At 41.4% G+C, this 16718-nt stretch overlaps 2 protein-coding genes across 3 annotated transcripts; one reads left to right on the top strand and one right to left on the bottom strand.

Moving 5' to 3' along the window:
* Positions 1-3283: 3283 nt before the first annotated feature.
* On the bottom strand, positions 3284-10824 carry dnajb9b (DnaJ heat shock protein family (Hsp40) member B9b). 2 transcript variants are annotated; one of them, XR_006026422.1, is made up of 4 exons: positions 10718-10824; positions 10089-10320; positions 9241-9798; positions 3284-3307 (listed from the first exon to the last, which is right to left on the bottom strand). XR_006026422.1 is itself a non-coding variant. In XM_042078769.1 (3 exons), the coding sequence occupies exons 2-3, from the start codon at positions 10303-10305 to the stop codon at positions 9326-9328; spliced, it is 690 nt and encodes a 229-aa protein (XP_041934703.1). In that variant the 5' UTR covers positions 10306-10320; positions 10718-10824; the 3' UTR covers positions 8007-9325. The 2 variants fall into 2 exon arrangements, 1 of the variants encoding a protein (XP_041934703.1); XM_042078769.1 differs by lacking the exon at positions 3284-3307 and having other exon boundaries at positions 8007-9798.
* Positions 10825-10890: 66 nt separating this feature from the next.
* LOC121697300 (THAP domain-containing protein 5-like) lies at positions 10891-15346 on the top strand. The gene is made up of 3 exons (XM_042078766.1): positions 10891-11070; positions 11410-11596; positions 12991-15346. Exons 1-3 carry the CDS (start codon positions 10988-10990, stop codon positions 13936-13938), a joined length of 1218 nt encoding a protein of 405 aa, XP_041934700.1. The 5' UTR covers positions 10891-10987; the 3' UTR covers positions 13939-15346.
* Positions 15347-16718: the final 1372 nt, after the last annotated feature.

Here is a 16718-nt window from a genome sequence, read left to right as displayed (position 1 = left end):
TATCAGCAGTTCAGGCTATTTCCAGTAAATCACAATACTGTAAAACTGCAGTAATGCAGTGCTTACATTCATTTAAATGATATCCATGTATGGTATCTATCTATCTATCTATCTATCTATCTATCTATCTATCTATCTGTCTGTCTGTCTGTCTGTCTGTCTGTCTGTTGCTGAGCTCTGTAATGATAGTAATAGACAAAGATTCTAGAGCGCTCCGCTCTAGAATCTTTGGTAATAGATATAGGCCTATGCAATGTAGGTAGCAAAGATTCTAGAGCTCCTCTCTAGAATCTTTGGTAGGTAGGCTAATGATTATGACATAGTGTAGATACAGTTTTTCTCAGTCGCTTTGGTGCTTTTCTCAGATCAGAATGAAAATTCTCATAACTATTAGTTCAACCTCCACAACATTTAGTCATTTGTGCACATCATAGTAGCAATTTCTCCTTCCTCTGAACAAATTGCAAATGCTTTTGAACATGTATCAGTTGCTTTGTCATGTCAGTCAAAATAAACTATACTTATGGATGCTGAATAGTCGTTCCCAATAAAACTAATAGTCTTCATTTCATTGCTTGAGTCATTACATACAAAATTGGTGAGTTATCAAATTCTGTCACAATGCTGTAGAATTGCAAAGAGCATAAAATAAAACTGTGAAACATACATACAGTATTCAGTGTCTTGTACTCACTTACTCCCCTAACTACAGCAATTTGTAACTTTACTGTAGTTTTCGAATGGCTTTACAAGTACTGTATAGTGCTGTCTTGAGCATTTTCAGGTAGTGTCACCGAGTTCTGACCTTTTTTTGCATGGGAAAACACTGAGAGCATAAACTGTCGTAATGAAAACATGACAAAGCCATTTGACACTCTTGTTCATAAACGATGGTGTCAAGACTTCTCATTTTGATGACACTGGCAGTTTCATTGACATAAATACTTGCTTTTGAGGAATGGACTATCCATTTTGAGCAAGTGATGTGCTTTTGCAGGTTATCTACTAGGTTTTGCAGTTTGCACTAATTGTTTTGAAAAATGCACTAACTGCTGTGCAAATTTTAATAGTGATGTGAGAAAAGCACCAAAGCGCCTGAGAAAAACTGAAGATGAACAGGATAAATATATTCTGAACCTAAATCCAATCCTGATTGATTGTTTACTTAGGGTAACAGTCAGGACAGATTGAAGAATAATTACACAATGCTTATTACACATTGCTAGATGTTCAATATTTACAGTAATGCCTAACAAATGCATCAATCTGTTACAGAACTGACAGCGGACTATTTATACATTTATGAAAACACTACTATATTTAAAACATATTAATGCATTTTAACATGTCATGTTATGGGCATGTTGTGTTATATATCTGTGTAAACCAAACTTCTCAGTCACACACACACACACACACACACACACACACAGACACACACATGCACACACACACACACACACACACACAAACACACATACACACAACCGTTGCCAGTTTTACCGGCATTGGCCGTGTCATTCCTAGCAAACATGATTGACCACAAGATAATAACTTATGGCAGAGACAATAAGTCCCTTTCTCTAGTCTCTGCACAACAACACCAAAGGAAAATACTTCCTTAATTTTTTATGACAGGATCATCTATAGCACTTACAATTCACCCAGGGCTTGTCCAAGTAACCATTTCCTCTTTCTTCTGATATGATTATTGTTCTTACAGTTTTTGCCCATTGCCTGAACACTATACACACATGCTTAGACCAAAGTAACAAAACTTGAAGCTTTTGTTACACCTTAAACACAGTGTGACCATACCTTAAACAAAAGTGCTGCTTTGCACTTTAGTTCCAATTCTGCAACACGCATGTTCCTTTCTACAACACACTTGCTCCTGCACACACACTATTTCATACATAAGACACTTCATTCATAAATTAAATCTCATGGGTACCATTGAGACAACACATCTATTCAAAATACAAAACACATTGGGTGAATGAAAACATTTAGACACACACTTGAAAATACTTAGAGTAAGAGATAGAGGTAGAGGATGACAAAGAGAAAGGAGTAGGAAGTGGTCCAAGAGGCTATGCACGGAACAATATTTCAGATGATATTAGAGAAACTTGATAAATCATGGCCTGACAATGAGGGAAGCTGGGCAGAGAGTCTAAGCCTGTTTTACAGTAGTGTATTTTTGGTTTTATTTTTTAAAATTATTTTTAGCCATACATGTGTGTGGGGTTGTATTGCAAAACAATGGAATTGTTACTGCATTTACTGTACTGTAAAGTATATTACTGTAATGTACAATATTGAGTTGTTGTCATTTGCAACCTTTCAGTTTTTATTATGTTTTTTTCCAACAAAGGTTTTGATAAAACAAAAAAAAAATGAAAGTACCGTTATACTGAGTTTCACAGAATGCTAACTGATACTGAATAAAAACAGTGAAAATTAAAGACTGCAGTGTTTTATATAAAGTACCTTAGTGTGTTGCTGCTAATCTGAAATCATATGATGCAAGTGTGTATCATTTTGTCATCAGACTGACATTTTGACAAAGGATAGTAAAGATAGTAGAGTTTCAGTTCGACATAGATGTGAATGGTTTATTTCCCAGTGTTGTGTCTTGTGTGCTTGTGTGTTTTGACACAATGAGCCGAAGTTTTGCAAAAAGTGTCATACAATTGTTTGAAAAGATGCTTCGAAAGATGATGCCTGCCTGAATGTTACTTTGTTAAGCACAAAAATCTTGAAATAACATGTCAGCGTATGGGCATATGCTTGGATTACATGTACATGGTCTTGGTCATTTCTGACTCATAACATGAGATGTTTTGAAAATGAAAACATTGCATACTGCATGACAACTATAGAGTACCTCAGTGAAATGGGTCAAAGATCACATTCTTACACCCAAACCAAAATATTTAAACAGTGGCTTTTGAGAACTTCTGTGTTACATTGTGTTGGGTGACATTTTAAATATTAACTGACAGGCAGATGAAGTTCCTCTTTTCAGGTCACCAAAACTGTGACGAACGCGGATGGTCACTGCGACCAAATCACCAGGACAAGGTATAAGGACATGAAGGACTAGATGGATGTCTCTCATTACAGTAGGCAGTGGTGGAGATGGTTGGGTTGAATTACATGGCCAGATTTTCTGATAACAGAATTGCTGTAACTCCAAAGTGAGTGACTCTCTCTCTCACACACACACACGCACACACACACACACACACACACACACACACACACACACACACACACACACACACACACACACACACACACAGGGGGGACCCCTCTCTCTTTTTTAAATGCTTTAATAACAAATATTTGCATACAACGGATAAGCAAAACAAAGAGCAAGAAATCAAAATGTCTCTCTCTCTCTCTTTTTGTGAAGTTGTTTCCTGCCTGTTTGCACAGTAAAGTTTGACATGGCAGAAAAAAAAAACCTTTTATGGACAGGAATAAAACTTGCTACTGACCTCTCTCTCTCTCTCTCTCCCTCTCTCTGCATGTCTGTGTGTGTGTGTGTGTGTGTGACTATCATGTCATTGTGTGTGTGTGTGAATCATGTCATTAGTCCCCCCGATCAGTGTCGCATTTACGCACATACACATTGCACTCACGAATGCTTACAGTACACACGCACACGCACACCGACACGCACATGCACACCAACACACACACACATGCACACACACACACACGTGTGTGCGTGTCTATAGGCCTATAGACACACGAGTGTGCGTATGTGTGTGTGTGTGTTGGGGAGGGGGTCAGTTGGGCATGTATATTCATAGGCCTATAGACCCTTTCAACCGCAGAAACAAACATGTGCGTTTCCTAGGCATTTACATGTAGGTGCAGAAAACAACATTGAGCTAACGGTAACATAGGGACAAAAGACCAGTTTTACACAAAGTCAACTTTTTGTAGAACATTACGCTTAAGTCCAATTAATTTTCCTTTTAACGTTTCAAAGCATTGGTTTTGAACATTTCAACCGGAAATCCTCTAGGAGCAGATTGAAATGGTCTATAGAGTATATCTATTCATAGGCAATTATCAGGTAGTATTCAGTAAAGTGTTTGTTCATTGAGGACTGAGTGTGGATAAGTGGCAAATAAGTATGGCATTTTGATAGGTTGTGTTTGAAAAATGAAATCACATTAATTCCTGTTAACAGCCCCATCCTCCCACATAAAAACAACACACTTCAGTAATCTATGATGATTATGATATAGTGTGTGCGTGTGTGTGCGTGTGTGTGTGTTTGTGTTTGTCTGCGTGTGTGTGTATAGGTTTGTATGCTTTCTCTATGTGTGTGCTGGCATGCCTGTCTGTCTGTTCGTATGTGTGTGTAAATCTGTGTGTGCCTGTGTGCAATTGTTTGCGTGCATGAGTGCCAGGCACCTGTTTGCATTCTTCTGGTAAAGCTGCAGAGGCAGGGGTGTGTGTGTGTGTGTGTGTGTGTGTGTGTGTGTGTGTGTGTGTGTGTGTGTGTGTGCGTGTGTGTGTGTGCGTGCTTGCGCGTGTGCGCGCTTGTGTGTGCGTGTATAGGTGTGTGTGTTTCACTGCAGTGGGAGGTGCTGCTTTTATCATTTGCCAAACAAAGAAGCACTTTCCTTCCCCTTCTCTGATGCCTCTATTCAGCCTGGCCATTAACACCTATACAGCACGGTGGGGAAGAACAGCTCGACCGCAACACGCCTGGGCACCTCTCAACTTCTTTATTTCTGCGCTCTGAATGAAAATAAAAAAAGTTCCCAAATGCAACCAGCAAAGATAAACATGTCAAGTAATGTGTTTACCTGGCGGCAGGGGACTTTTAGGGATGAAAGACAGGCTTGTGCAAAATTCCAGAATTGAATTTAAACTGGCTCTTAAATTCCAATTAAATTCTTGAATTTCACTTGCATTTTAATTTAGGTAGCAAACAGGAAGCAGAATTGCAATTCGAATTGTGCACAACCCTGATGAAAGAAGCCATTGGAGATTACAGGGATTAGATTAGGATCAGATGGGAGAATACAGGGATTAGATTAGCATCAGGTAGAGGATAATTCTCATAACTAAAGTGCACATATTTGTTTGTGTATTCAGAAGGGAAAAAACTGGGAGGTTTTCATCTTATCAGTTTAATATCTTATATGTCCTCTACCCAAGGACCATAGATTAGGCCTATCTGATTTTTGGAACAGGGCGACGGAAGAGGGGCTTGTTCCGTCCGCTCCACGCAAATGTTTTAGTCATGGCCTACTGGTTAGGGCTTTGGGCTTGAAACCGAAGGGTTGCCGGGTCAATCCCCGACCAGTAGGAACGGCTGAAATGTCCTTGAGCAGGGCACTTAACCCCTCACCGGTCCCCGAGCACCGCTGTATATAGGCAGCTCACTGCTCCAGGTTAGTGTGTGCTTCACCTCACTGTGCGTTCACTGTGTGCTCTGTGTTAATTTACGGATGGGATAAATGCAGAGACCAAATTCCTTGTACTGTATATGCAAGATTACTTGGCCTAGAAAACTTATTTTCATTTACATTTAGTTACACGAAAGGCCGTCCACGCGAGAATTTAACAGGTGCGGTAAGTCAAAAACCCCAAACATCAATGGGTCAGCTCAGTTCTCCCACATACACTCAACAGTTTTAATTCATGAATGCACGACTAAACACTTTTGCCCATTGCCTGACTTTTGCTCATCATTTAAAGTATCGTGCACACTATCACCATACCAGAGGGAGATGGCTAGACCTGCCTGTCTCGTAAGTGAACCAGTGCCTCTAAGCCAGGGGTGCTCATTGAGATAAACATTCATGTTCAGTACTTCACGTTAAATCAAAATGTATCATATTTTTGGTAAGTATGTCATTGTCTGCCTGACAGCGTTCCATGGTGATCCTGGCTCATCACTCATGTCATGGCCTGTTGATCTCGCTCCACAGCGCCCCCATTACCCAGTATAAAAATGTGGTCGGACAATGAATTGCAGTTATACAAGGCTACGCCGTAGGCCCTACGGGCAGAAATAGGGCTAAATATAGGGCTAAATTACATATATGGGAGTAAATGTATACAGCTAAAATTCCTTATATTATTGATTGAATGGACATTATTGTTTATTATTGCTATTTTCCTTCATTTTCATTGTTTATTTCATTAGACTATTGATTGAATTGACATTGTTGTTTATTATTACTATTCTCCTTAATATAGTCTGACCAACATTTTAAATTATTCCCTGTTAAATTTAAGTATCATGTTGTTTTGCATTTGTATGTCGCTTTTGGACAAAAGCATCTGCCAAATCCCATAACCATAACCATAAAATACCATTTATATGTATGGGACATGCAGGGAACTGTAACATAATTTTCTATACTTAGATAAAGGAAAAGGTTTTAACTGCAGACAGAGAGTACAACTGAATAATTCTTCACATCTGAATAACCTTTCCATGTCCTTAAAAACAATTATGGTATGCTGACACCATATTGTAATACCATAAATTATAATCCATCTATACAACAGTGCACTGACTTTGAACCATGTGTCTAAACGACTACAAGGATACAAGGATACAAGGAAGTTTATTGTCACATGCATATAGTTACTGGAAGTAAGAAATGCAGTGAAATTATGTCTGGTGTCAGCCTATTTGTGCATTAATGGGGGGGGGGGGGGTAAAGAGTGCAGTAGAAGGGGTTTAGTAGATTAAGTGGCAAGGGCTGCATAAGAAAGGTGGGGGAGGATTGGGATTGGGTGGGGGGCACCAACAAGGAGCACCCAAGAGCAACAGGGGCAAGGAAAAACTCCCTTACCAAGGAAGAAACCTTGGGCAGATCCTCGGCTCAAGGGGCTAACCCAACTGCCAGGGGTCTTGGTGTGTGTGTTGGGGGGATGACAAGGGAGATGGGATAGTGTGCTGTGTATGTGGGGAGAGGGCAGTGTGCAATATGTGTGTTGGGGAAGCTTCCTCATGAGACAATGTGCTGTGTATTGGGGGGGGGGGGGGGGGGGGGGCAGTGTGCTGTAAGTATGTTGGGGATGTGTGTTGGAGAAGCTTCCTGATGAAATAATGTGCTGTGTATGTGGGGGGGGGGGGGGGGGGGGGGGGCAGGGACTTACTATTGCAAGCAGAGTACTGTATGTATGATGTATGTGAGTGATGACAGTGAAGATGTGTGTGTGGGCTGGAGGGGAGTGGAGCAGTGACTGTGTGTGTGTGTGTGTAGTGTGTAGGTGGGGGCAGTGTGCTGTAAGTATGTAGAGGATGTGTGTTGGAGAAGATCCTGAAGACAATGCAAAGTCAGTATAGTGTGAGTTCAGAGTTGGGAAATGTTTGAGTGTGCTGAGGAGTGAATGTGTGCAAAGTCAGTATAGTGTGAGTTCAGAGTTCGGATGGCCTGGGGATAAAAACTTCTCCTGAGTCTCTCAGTTCTGGCTTTGTGACTACATAGGCGTCTTCTTGATTTCAGCGGTGGGAATAATCCATTGTTAGGATGAGAAGAGTCCTTCAGAATCTTTTGGGCTCTTAGGAGTACTCTTCTGGACTATAGGCCTATTGCGAGTTGCTACTGTTCTATAACTGGTGTCAGTTGCCGTTGTTATCAGGGGTGAGGTGCCTACGTCAGGCCTGCGTCTCCAGTCCTCTTCCCTCATCTTATCACCTGTGCTGTAACCTGTGGCCTACTTCTTCGGCCTCATATCTATTTAAAAGCATGTGTTGTTACATCAGCACACCTGCACCAGGCAGTATCAATGAAGTGGTATGATGTAACATTATGACATACACTAGACATGCTTCCCAAAAGAGAGAGCAGGGGACCACCTCCATATTACTGACTATGGATTTAAAATGGGATGTCATCGAAGTTCCTGTGGTTGTAATGGTGGGTGTCACAATACCTTTGTTTTTGTACTGTCTTTTGTCTGAACAGACAGCATTGCTTATTATGGCAACACAAACACAAAGAGACCATGAATGAAATGCCAAACTTGTTTAATCTTGCATTTCAGATAAACCCCATCCATACGTTCTGAAACAAAACAACTTACTGTGGAATTTGAAAATCACCAAATGATGGAAGCACAAAAAGTGCAAGGTTCACATAGTTTAACAACAGGCAGCAAACGCAAAAAGACAATAACATAATAACAGAACAAAACAACAAGAACAAATGAACATAAAGAGAAGACATCGTCAAAGTGCTAGCGACAAATATTGCACATGATTAGTGAGCTGAGGCCAGCTCTGGTGAGCTTGGTTTGAGGTAACAGTTGGTGATGTCGTAGGGTCGAGTTGACACAAGCTCAAGAAGGAAACCGTGGCATGGTTGTAAAATTGAACTCGAGCGCTCACTTGCTAAACATGATTACAAAACGATTTCAAAAGTTGTTTTTCCTATTGCTTTGTACCATACGCTTCAATGGACATTGAATGTCTTAAGAGATTAAGAGGAGGTGAAAGCATACAATCTGTTATTTCCTTTGGTCACCAAAACAACAAGTTAAAGGCTCACCAGACAAATTACATTTGATAAGATCAAATAGCCACTGGTTTGATGACAATCAAGAAAAAAAAAAAATATGTCTTACAAAATTAAACATTGTTCCAAACAAGATGGGAACGTTTTTTTAGTACTCCAAATTTAAAAAAATATTCACTGGTCTATAAAAAATGCTATGAAAGCATGTGATAGTTATTGCACAAAATTGGAAATTCACTTCAATGGAGGCAAAAGAGGAGGATGCATTTTGTGTGCGTGTTTGGGATGACATTCAGCGACATTAATGCGGAGATAAATTATATTTTTCTCCATGAGGGTCCACACTGGTGATGTACATGGACCTAACGTGTAAGCACATGCCATGCTGATATTATGCCTCTTCCTTTGTGCAGGTTTTTAAAGGCCTCCCAAACCTTTGGCAAAATAATGAAAGTTTAAAAATAAAAATAAAAATAAAAAAAAAAGGTCAAGAACACATCTATCAAACTCTAATGTGATGCAAATAACCTTTCCACTTGCTGTTTGGTTATAAAGCAAATTACCCTGAATTCAAAGCTCTGTGCCGTACAGAAGGTAATTCTCTCATGTGGTGACATTCAACATTGGCTCGACATACATTTGTCCTCAAAGAGCAGTAATATTTGAATCCGAAAACTGAATAATTAAATTACGATACATAGCTTTATGAAGGCTTATGGCTTTATGCACGCACACACACACACACACACACACACACACACACACACGGTTCGGCACTAGAGCAGGGTCGGAACCTTTTACAGTCATGAGAGGCTTTAGGAGCAGTCCGTGTAGGTGGTCACCATGTTCCCTCTCCTCTGAGTTACAGTTCTGCAGTGCTGTTTTGTGGACCGGTGAAACCCGCCATCAGCCCTGGGCATGTCGAACGAGAACATCCTCTCCATGTCCTCAAAGACATCGTCAAAGAGTCCTCCTCCTCCTCCTCCTCCTCCTCCTCCGAAGGAGTTCTGGAAGTGGTGCCTGTGGCGGTTCTGGGCCTCCCTCTGCTGGCTCTGGAAGTGCTTCTCAAAATGGTTCTCGAACTGGTTCCTCTTCTGGTGGGAGTGCTGTTGATGAAAGTGCTGGTGCTGGCCGAACACATCAAAGTCTCTGAACAGGTCGTCGAAGTCGAACGGCTGGTGGACATGCTGGCCGTGTCCTCCTCTACCCCTCATTCCCTCAAACGTTGCTTGCCGCCCCATCAGATCGTACTCCTGTCTCCGCTTGTCATCAGATAGCGTTTCATATGCTGGGGAGAGGAAGACAGCCGAAAAGGTGTTATTTATTTATATTTCTCCAAAAGGCTAGACTCAGAGTACAGATAAAAGTGCATTAATGCAGACACACATACAGTACATATAGGCTATGATTTAAAATGTTAAGTGATTAAAATAAATAGTAGTAGTATGTATGGAATATTAATAGTAGTATGCATTCTCCAAAGCCAGCATCTTACACTATGCATTACTATGTAGGCTAGGTCTATTGAGATTTAGACCAAAACTGTAATGCTGATAACAAGTTGTGTCACTGACTCACCTTCTGCTATTTCTCTGAACTTTGCTTCGGCGTTGGGACTCTTGTTCCTGTCTGGGTGGAACTTCATGGCGAGCATGTGGAATGCCTTTTTTATCTGCCGCTCAGTAGCGTCTTTTGGCACACCCAGGATTTCATAGTAGTCCTTTTCTGCCAGGATCAACTCTGTGATCATCAAGATGCACACCGCAAGTGTGAACACCGTCTGGGCCGTTGCCATGGCTGTGGACAAAACCTGTTACAAAAAACGGAAGTTGAATGGGCAATTTAGGTAACCACTGTCAGCTGTCAAAAAACATCAGCATAGGCGCAGACCCTAGCGTAGCGTAGCCTGTAGGCCTACCACATTTGACCTGCGGTAAAATTCACTCTGTACCTCACTGAATAACCTTTAAAACGAGGTCGATGCCAAATAGTTTTACAACACTGACTTGGCAAAAAGCGAATTCAAACAGATTCCATACAGGCCTACAGGCTACCACAAAATCAATTACCATCAATCACGACGTGTACAGGCAAGAAAAGTATCTGTTTTAGGAGTAAACAAGTAAGTGTATGATTAATCCAAAGTTGCTGCAGAGTTGCTGTCAGTGTTTTACGCATAAAAAGTGAAACCAATGCTGATAACTTACCAAGTGTTCAGAGCAATTCCTCCTAGCAAGCAAGTGCGAAAAACAGCTGATCGTCTTCTGTTACCCCTCTTTTACTTAACCCCACGAATCTCAACGCTATTGGCCAAGTCCTGGTAGAAATGACTAAACGCATTTCGATTGGTCCAGGTTGCAAACACATGTAGGGGTTTAATACGTCACATCCCGTTTCGTCATCCGGAACGTCGCTTTCGTTTCAGCCAGCACAATGTTCCTGGCTTTGTTTACTAAAAAATAGCTAAGTAACTCAAAATGCCCCGGTATTGTGCAGTGAAACTCTGCAAAAACCGTGGAGGGGTACTTTCAAAAGACAACAAAAGGATTAGCTTTTATCCGTAAGTTTGCATTTTGCAGCTCCTCATATGTGTCATTATTCTGAAACTGGTTTCAACTCTAATGCAAGGTGGCTGCTGCAATCCTCAAGTGTCATTCCATTAACCGTGCACTCAAATTATGTGTCATTCAATCACCAATGGTTTATTTTAAACATTGATTTGACGTTGCATGTATTATAACTCGCCGACTTTGCAAATAATGTGTCTTTGCGTTGGCTGGGTTGAGAACAATGACTCATTTAGTGAATTGACAACTCTCTTATTCTGTGTCTCCCTCTGTAGCTGCTGCTGTCAGTCATAGATTCTTTAACGTTATAGTCTACTTGTGTCCTCCCAAAGGTTCCCGTTACGAGATCAGGTCAGGCTTCAGAAATGGGTTGATAACATGAAACGCCAGGAGTGGACACCCAGTCGGCACCAGTACTTGTGTAGTGAACATTTCACAGAAGACTCTTTTGATCTTCGCTGGGGAATTCGGTACCTCAAGCACACAGCAATTCCGACAATCTTCCCCTATATATGTGATGTAAGTTGTCATCTTTAATCAACCCAGTGAGTAAACATGTTTGATAGGTTTGAGAAATTACTGTATGAAATGTTTACACTCAATTGTACAGAAATGTGTAAACTGTGCATTGTCTCTTATGATTGATTATGCTCTCCCTGCACTTTGAGGAGTCACTGTAAATTGTTATAGCAGTGGGCAGGAATGATTTTCAGTGTAACAGTAACAGGCCTTATTACTGTGATGCTGAAGCAGCCTCCAGTTGAAAACACTCTGTTGTCTGACCAGTAGGTTATGTAGAGGATGGCTGGTGTTGTCCATAATGTTAAGACGTTTTTTGTGACATTCTTCTCTCAACAACCAACTCCAGGGGCTCCAGTGTGGGCTATGTCCAAGCACAAAGCCAAAGCTCTTTTAGTCAATTTGTTCAGTTTTTTTTTGGTGTCATTGGCTCTGATGTTGCTGCCCCAACAGATGGCTGCAAAGAAAATTGCACTAGAAACTGCAGAATAGTAAAACATATTCAACATTCTGCTGCACACATAAAAAAAAACAAGCTTTCTCAAAAAGTCTAGTCTGTTCTGCCCCTTCCTGTATACAGCATTGGTGTTGCAGTCCAGGGGCGCGTTTCCCAAAACCATAGTTGCTAACTAAGTTAGCAGCTTTGTTGGTTGCAATGCAATTTCCCATTGCCACTGTGGTTTTGGGAAACGCACCCCACTTTGTTATCACGGTGTACAACCAGGTATCTGCAGTGGAGGAGGGTGCAAGAGGTGGTTGTTTCCACATCATGCCACAAAGCTGTGTGCACCAGTTCTCTATGCTCAGTCTACTCCCCTGCCTTAACACACCCCACAACTGTTGAGAGTCATCAGAGTATTTGTGCAGATGACTGGTTGCAAAGTTGTGCTGGAAGTAACAGGGGTGTGCAGTGTAAAGAGGAAAGGTGAGAGCGCTGCACTGCTGACCACCTGCTCAGACACACATCCTCTCAGCCCTACAAGCGGTAGTCTGTCTGTCACATTCATAATGTTTTCACAACAAGGGGCGTCATTATGCTTATGGTTATGATTGGCACTGACTTGATTATACTTGGCACTGACACTGGTACTTGGCATTGTAAAGCACTTTGAGTTACTTTGCCTATGAAATGCGCTAAAAATAAAACTGCCTTGCCTTGGCAGACACTTTTTGCCAAAGCAATTAGCAGTATATAAACAGTACATTAGTTTAATAATAGTTTCAAATACAATTGAAAAATATATACATTAAACATAACAGTTGTAGTAATAATATAAACACTTTCAATAACAATATCAAATATTAACAGTAAAAATAATGAGATCTGAGTAATGAAGTCAGAGTAAATATGTTTGTTTATGTCATTTGTTTGCGTTCCTGTGTCTGTTCCATAGGATGAAAACAATAGAATCCAGAACAAGAAGAACTCCAGGGTCAAAGGGAGAACATGCGACACAAACGTCCAGCTCATCAGATCCTTGTCCCCGCCAAAGAAGAAACCTCTCATCCTCAAAGACAACGACTTCCACATCATCAACAACAACAACAGCAGCAACACCGATGACGATGACAGCAGCGGCATCATCACCGGCCAGACGACAGAAGTTAGCGAGGCAGACGGCCAAGTCTTCTCCGTCCTCCTTGTGGGACACCTGAAGCTGGAGACGACTCTTCGTCCAGAGGAGGAGGGTAAGTTGCCAGTCGGGCCCCACCTCACACAGACTGGTGTCCCCTCACCTGTGCGTGTGTCCGTCTGCGAGCACCCAGGTGGGCTGCCGGCGGACCCAGGTGACGCCCAGGTGAAGAGCGAGACGGAGGAGCCCTTCTGTGTTCGCTCAGCCGTGACCGCACTGTTGCCCTGCGATCCGGTCACTCCCTTCCCAGACTCCACTTCCGGAGCTGCCGACCAGGGGACGGCCCATTTGTTACAAACTGGACTCAATCAGAGCATCACAATCGGCCCAATTATGTGTTTAAAGGCGGAGGACGAGCAAGAAGGAGCCGGAGTAATAGTTTTCTCAGACGCACACAGAGGGGCAGAGGGCGAGGCAGGACCGGACAAGGACGAGGCGGCGGACGCACAGACGGAGGGTGAGGGGGAGGGCGAGCACGCCTGCCTGTGCGAACACTCGTACTCGCGGCAGGACCTGGACCAGGAGCAGCTGTGGGGCCGCATCGCCGCGCTCCACGCCAAGATCACCGAGCTGGACCAGCGCGAGGAGGAGACGCTGGCCAAGATCCAGGCGGCCGAGGACAAGGCGGCCCAGCTCAGGAAACAGAACGTTGTGTGCGAGGAGAAACAGAAGGCATTGGAGGAGTACTTCACTGCCTTCCTGCGGTAGTCCGCTGTCATTTTTTGTTTTGTTTTGTCTTGTGCAGAGTTCAGAGTTTGAATGTGATTTTTTTTAATGTGATCTTTTATCTTGCTGGCTCAACTGTCACCAGCTCCCTTGGGCTATAGCTTTGATACGATTAGCCGTTTACAGACAACATGCACTTACAGTCCAGTTTCAGAGGTATCTATGGGCATCTAATCATCCTGTTCTGTTACTGAGGTTGAAAACAATTTCTCCACATTGACATAGAACGGAAACATAGCACAGAGCAGACAATATAAGATATTGTCTATTTATAGAAATAAATCTAACACATTTTGTAATGCAAAATACCAAAAATGCACTGTATTTGCAGCCGAGGCAGACCAATTATTTATTTACTATTGCTATTTATTTTGCATAGTTAAAGACAGTTTAGAATGTTTTCTACTGCAGCTACTTCTAGCAATTACGTTACTTCATAATGAGGTCTGGCAATGTGAACGAGACATGCAGAGCATTTTCCCCCCATCAGAACAAAAGAGAGAAAATATTCATTTCTGTTTGTGAAGTACTGTTTACAGTTAGATAGAAGCACCCTCAGTTCAGATTCATTCAGGTATTAAACAACACTAAATTTATGGGAAAATGCAAGAATCCATCTCTACCTTTTTATTTTAGTATATGATGATGGTAGTATCAGAAAGCACAGAGGCACTCTGACAGAAATAGAATGTCATGGTGGCATACTTTGTGCCTTCTTTTTTTTCATTTGTGGGAAAAATGACATGAATAAAAATAACCCTTTATGGCCTCTCTTGCTAGAGGACTAAACGTAATAGTTTAAGACAATCTTTCTGTCCTACACTAAATAACACAAGCCTTAATTGTCCAATGGGTGGTCATTCTATGAGAATGCATAAACCTTTAACTTAAATAGGAAACCATGATGTGTATAGCTGAAAGTTGCTTTCTGATTTTTTTTTATTTTTTTTTAATTCCTGAATCCCTTGAAATGTTCCTTAAAGTGGCCTAACCACACTGACCAACAATGACAATCTAATTCACTCGGTCACTCTAAGTGAATGTATTTCTCAATCAGACTCAAAATCTCAAAGGCCCAAATGAGCTAAACACATATTGTGCAAGTGAATAATCAGCTTTTGCCACAAACAATTGCAATCAGTGCTTTATTAGCATTTTTTTCTTTTGGGTTTTATTTTATATCAGTGTAGAAAATCCATGTTAAAAGCATTTGGCACTTCCGAGCATAGTGTTTTGTGGTACTGTAAAATGTTTTCTTCTTCCTTGTGACAGCCTATCCGGCTGGCCATGCCGTCCGACAAAACTCTGCTCTTACCCATGTGTTGTCATTTTAGCCATGTCATATTTTAAGAAAAAAAAAAGGATAATAAATCTGATATATTTTGATACATATCTTGTATCTGTCAGGTTTTGTATGGATGATTAATTTATTGCATGTGCATCATGTTATAAAGAAGCCCGTAAATGATGCAGTGATGTTTGCTTTTTTCCTGGCACCCCAGATTTGTCTTCTACCCTACGGCAGGCATGGTGTCCTTGCCAGGGTGCTGCTCTCCTGGTCTCCCTGGATGAGAGTTTGTTTAATCCTATTTCGGCGCCCTATCTTGTGCAGCAGCTGCCCCGGGCTTTGGGCTTTGGACTGTGGTGGTAGAAGCCGACATGGAGAAAGGTTTTCCAGTGTCATTATGAGGCTGGCTTTCTGCTGGTTTTACAGTTCCTTTCGCATGCAAGAATGGTCTGTCTCACAGTCCCGTGTGGGTGTGTGTGTGTGTGTGTGTGTCAGTGTGTGCGTCTATGCATACTCTATGCAGTGTTTCCCATACATTGACTTATTTATGGCGGCCCACCACAATATCAACACTGACCACCACACAATGATTATCAATGTTGTACTATTTCAATTGGATGGAATTCTTTCATTGTAGAGCTATGTGCACCTTTGTAAAGCCTCTACTCTCAACGAACCTACATGCATCTTTAAAGGCAACATTAATAATTCTGCAAGGCATAGACAATGACTAAAAGGCTAAATTGTGCTTAAATCTGGTTAGCATCATAACCCTGCTGCGCTAATTTGTTAAAAACTTTTGCATTGAAGTTAATTCTGCAAACCGACCACCACAAATACAATTAAATTATGTGGGAAACACTGATACGCATGAGTCTCTCTCTCTCTCTCTCTCTCTCCCTCTCTCTTCTGTCCAACTGGATAAAATCATTCGGGACAGTTACTTATTATGATTTGCAACAAGAAATAACAGCACATCACTCTAAATGGAAAAACAACTGGTGTGTGTGTTATATGTGTGTATATGTGTGAGTGTGTGTAAATGTGATGAAAGGTCAAATTTTTCTCTGGTAAACCGCCAGAGCTGTTTGAGGCTAATCACATAGCTGGCTCATTATTGTGTTTTTCTTAGATCCACAAGAAGAAAACAGAGTTTAATGTCTTGGAATTTAAAAGCTTACTTGAACAGCGGTTAATTACAGTGCATGAAAATGCAACTTCAACTTATTATTATTATTCCGCTTACCACTTTTTCCGTACGCAATCTCTCAGTTTAACTTAGAAACTTCGTTCAAACTTTGTAACGTAGGTCTTCAAACGGACCAAGCTGCTATGTCTTTTCAATTTTGAAACTTTTATACTTTTTAAACTATTAAAGAAAAACTTTTTAAAAATCCCCTTAGACTTAACATTGTGATTGTGACATCACAATACGGCTATTAAGCAATTAGAATCCTATGCCAGGTGTTCAGGC

The sequence above is a fragment of the Alosa sapidissima genome, chromosome 22 (assembly GCF_018492685.1).
Source record: "Alosa sapidissima isolate fAloSap1 chromosome 22, fAloSap1.pri, whole genome shotgun sequence".
Taxonomy (NCBI): domain Eukaryota; kingdom Metazoa; phylum Chordata; class Actinopteri; order Clupeiformes; family Clupeidae; genus Alosa; species Alosa sapidissima.
Note: the sequence above shows the minus strand (reverse complement) of the source record. Positions and strands in the feature narration are given on the sequence as shown.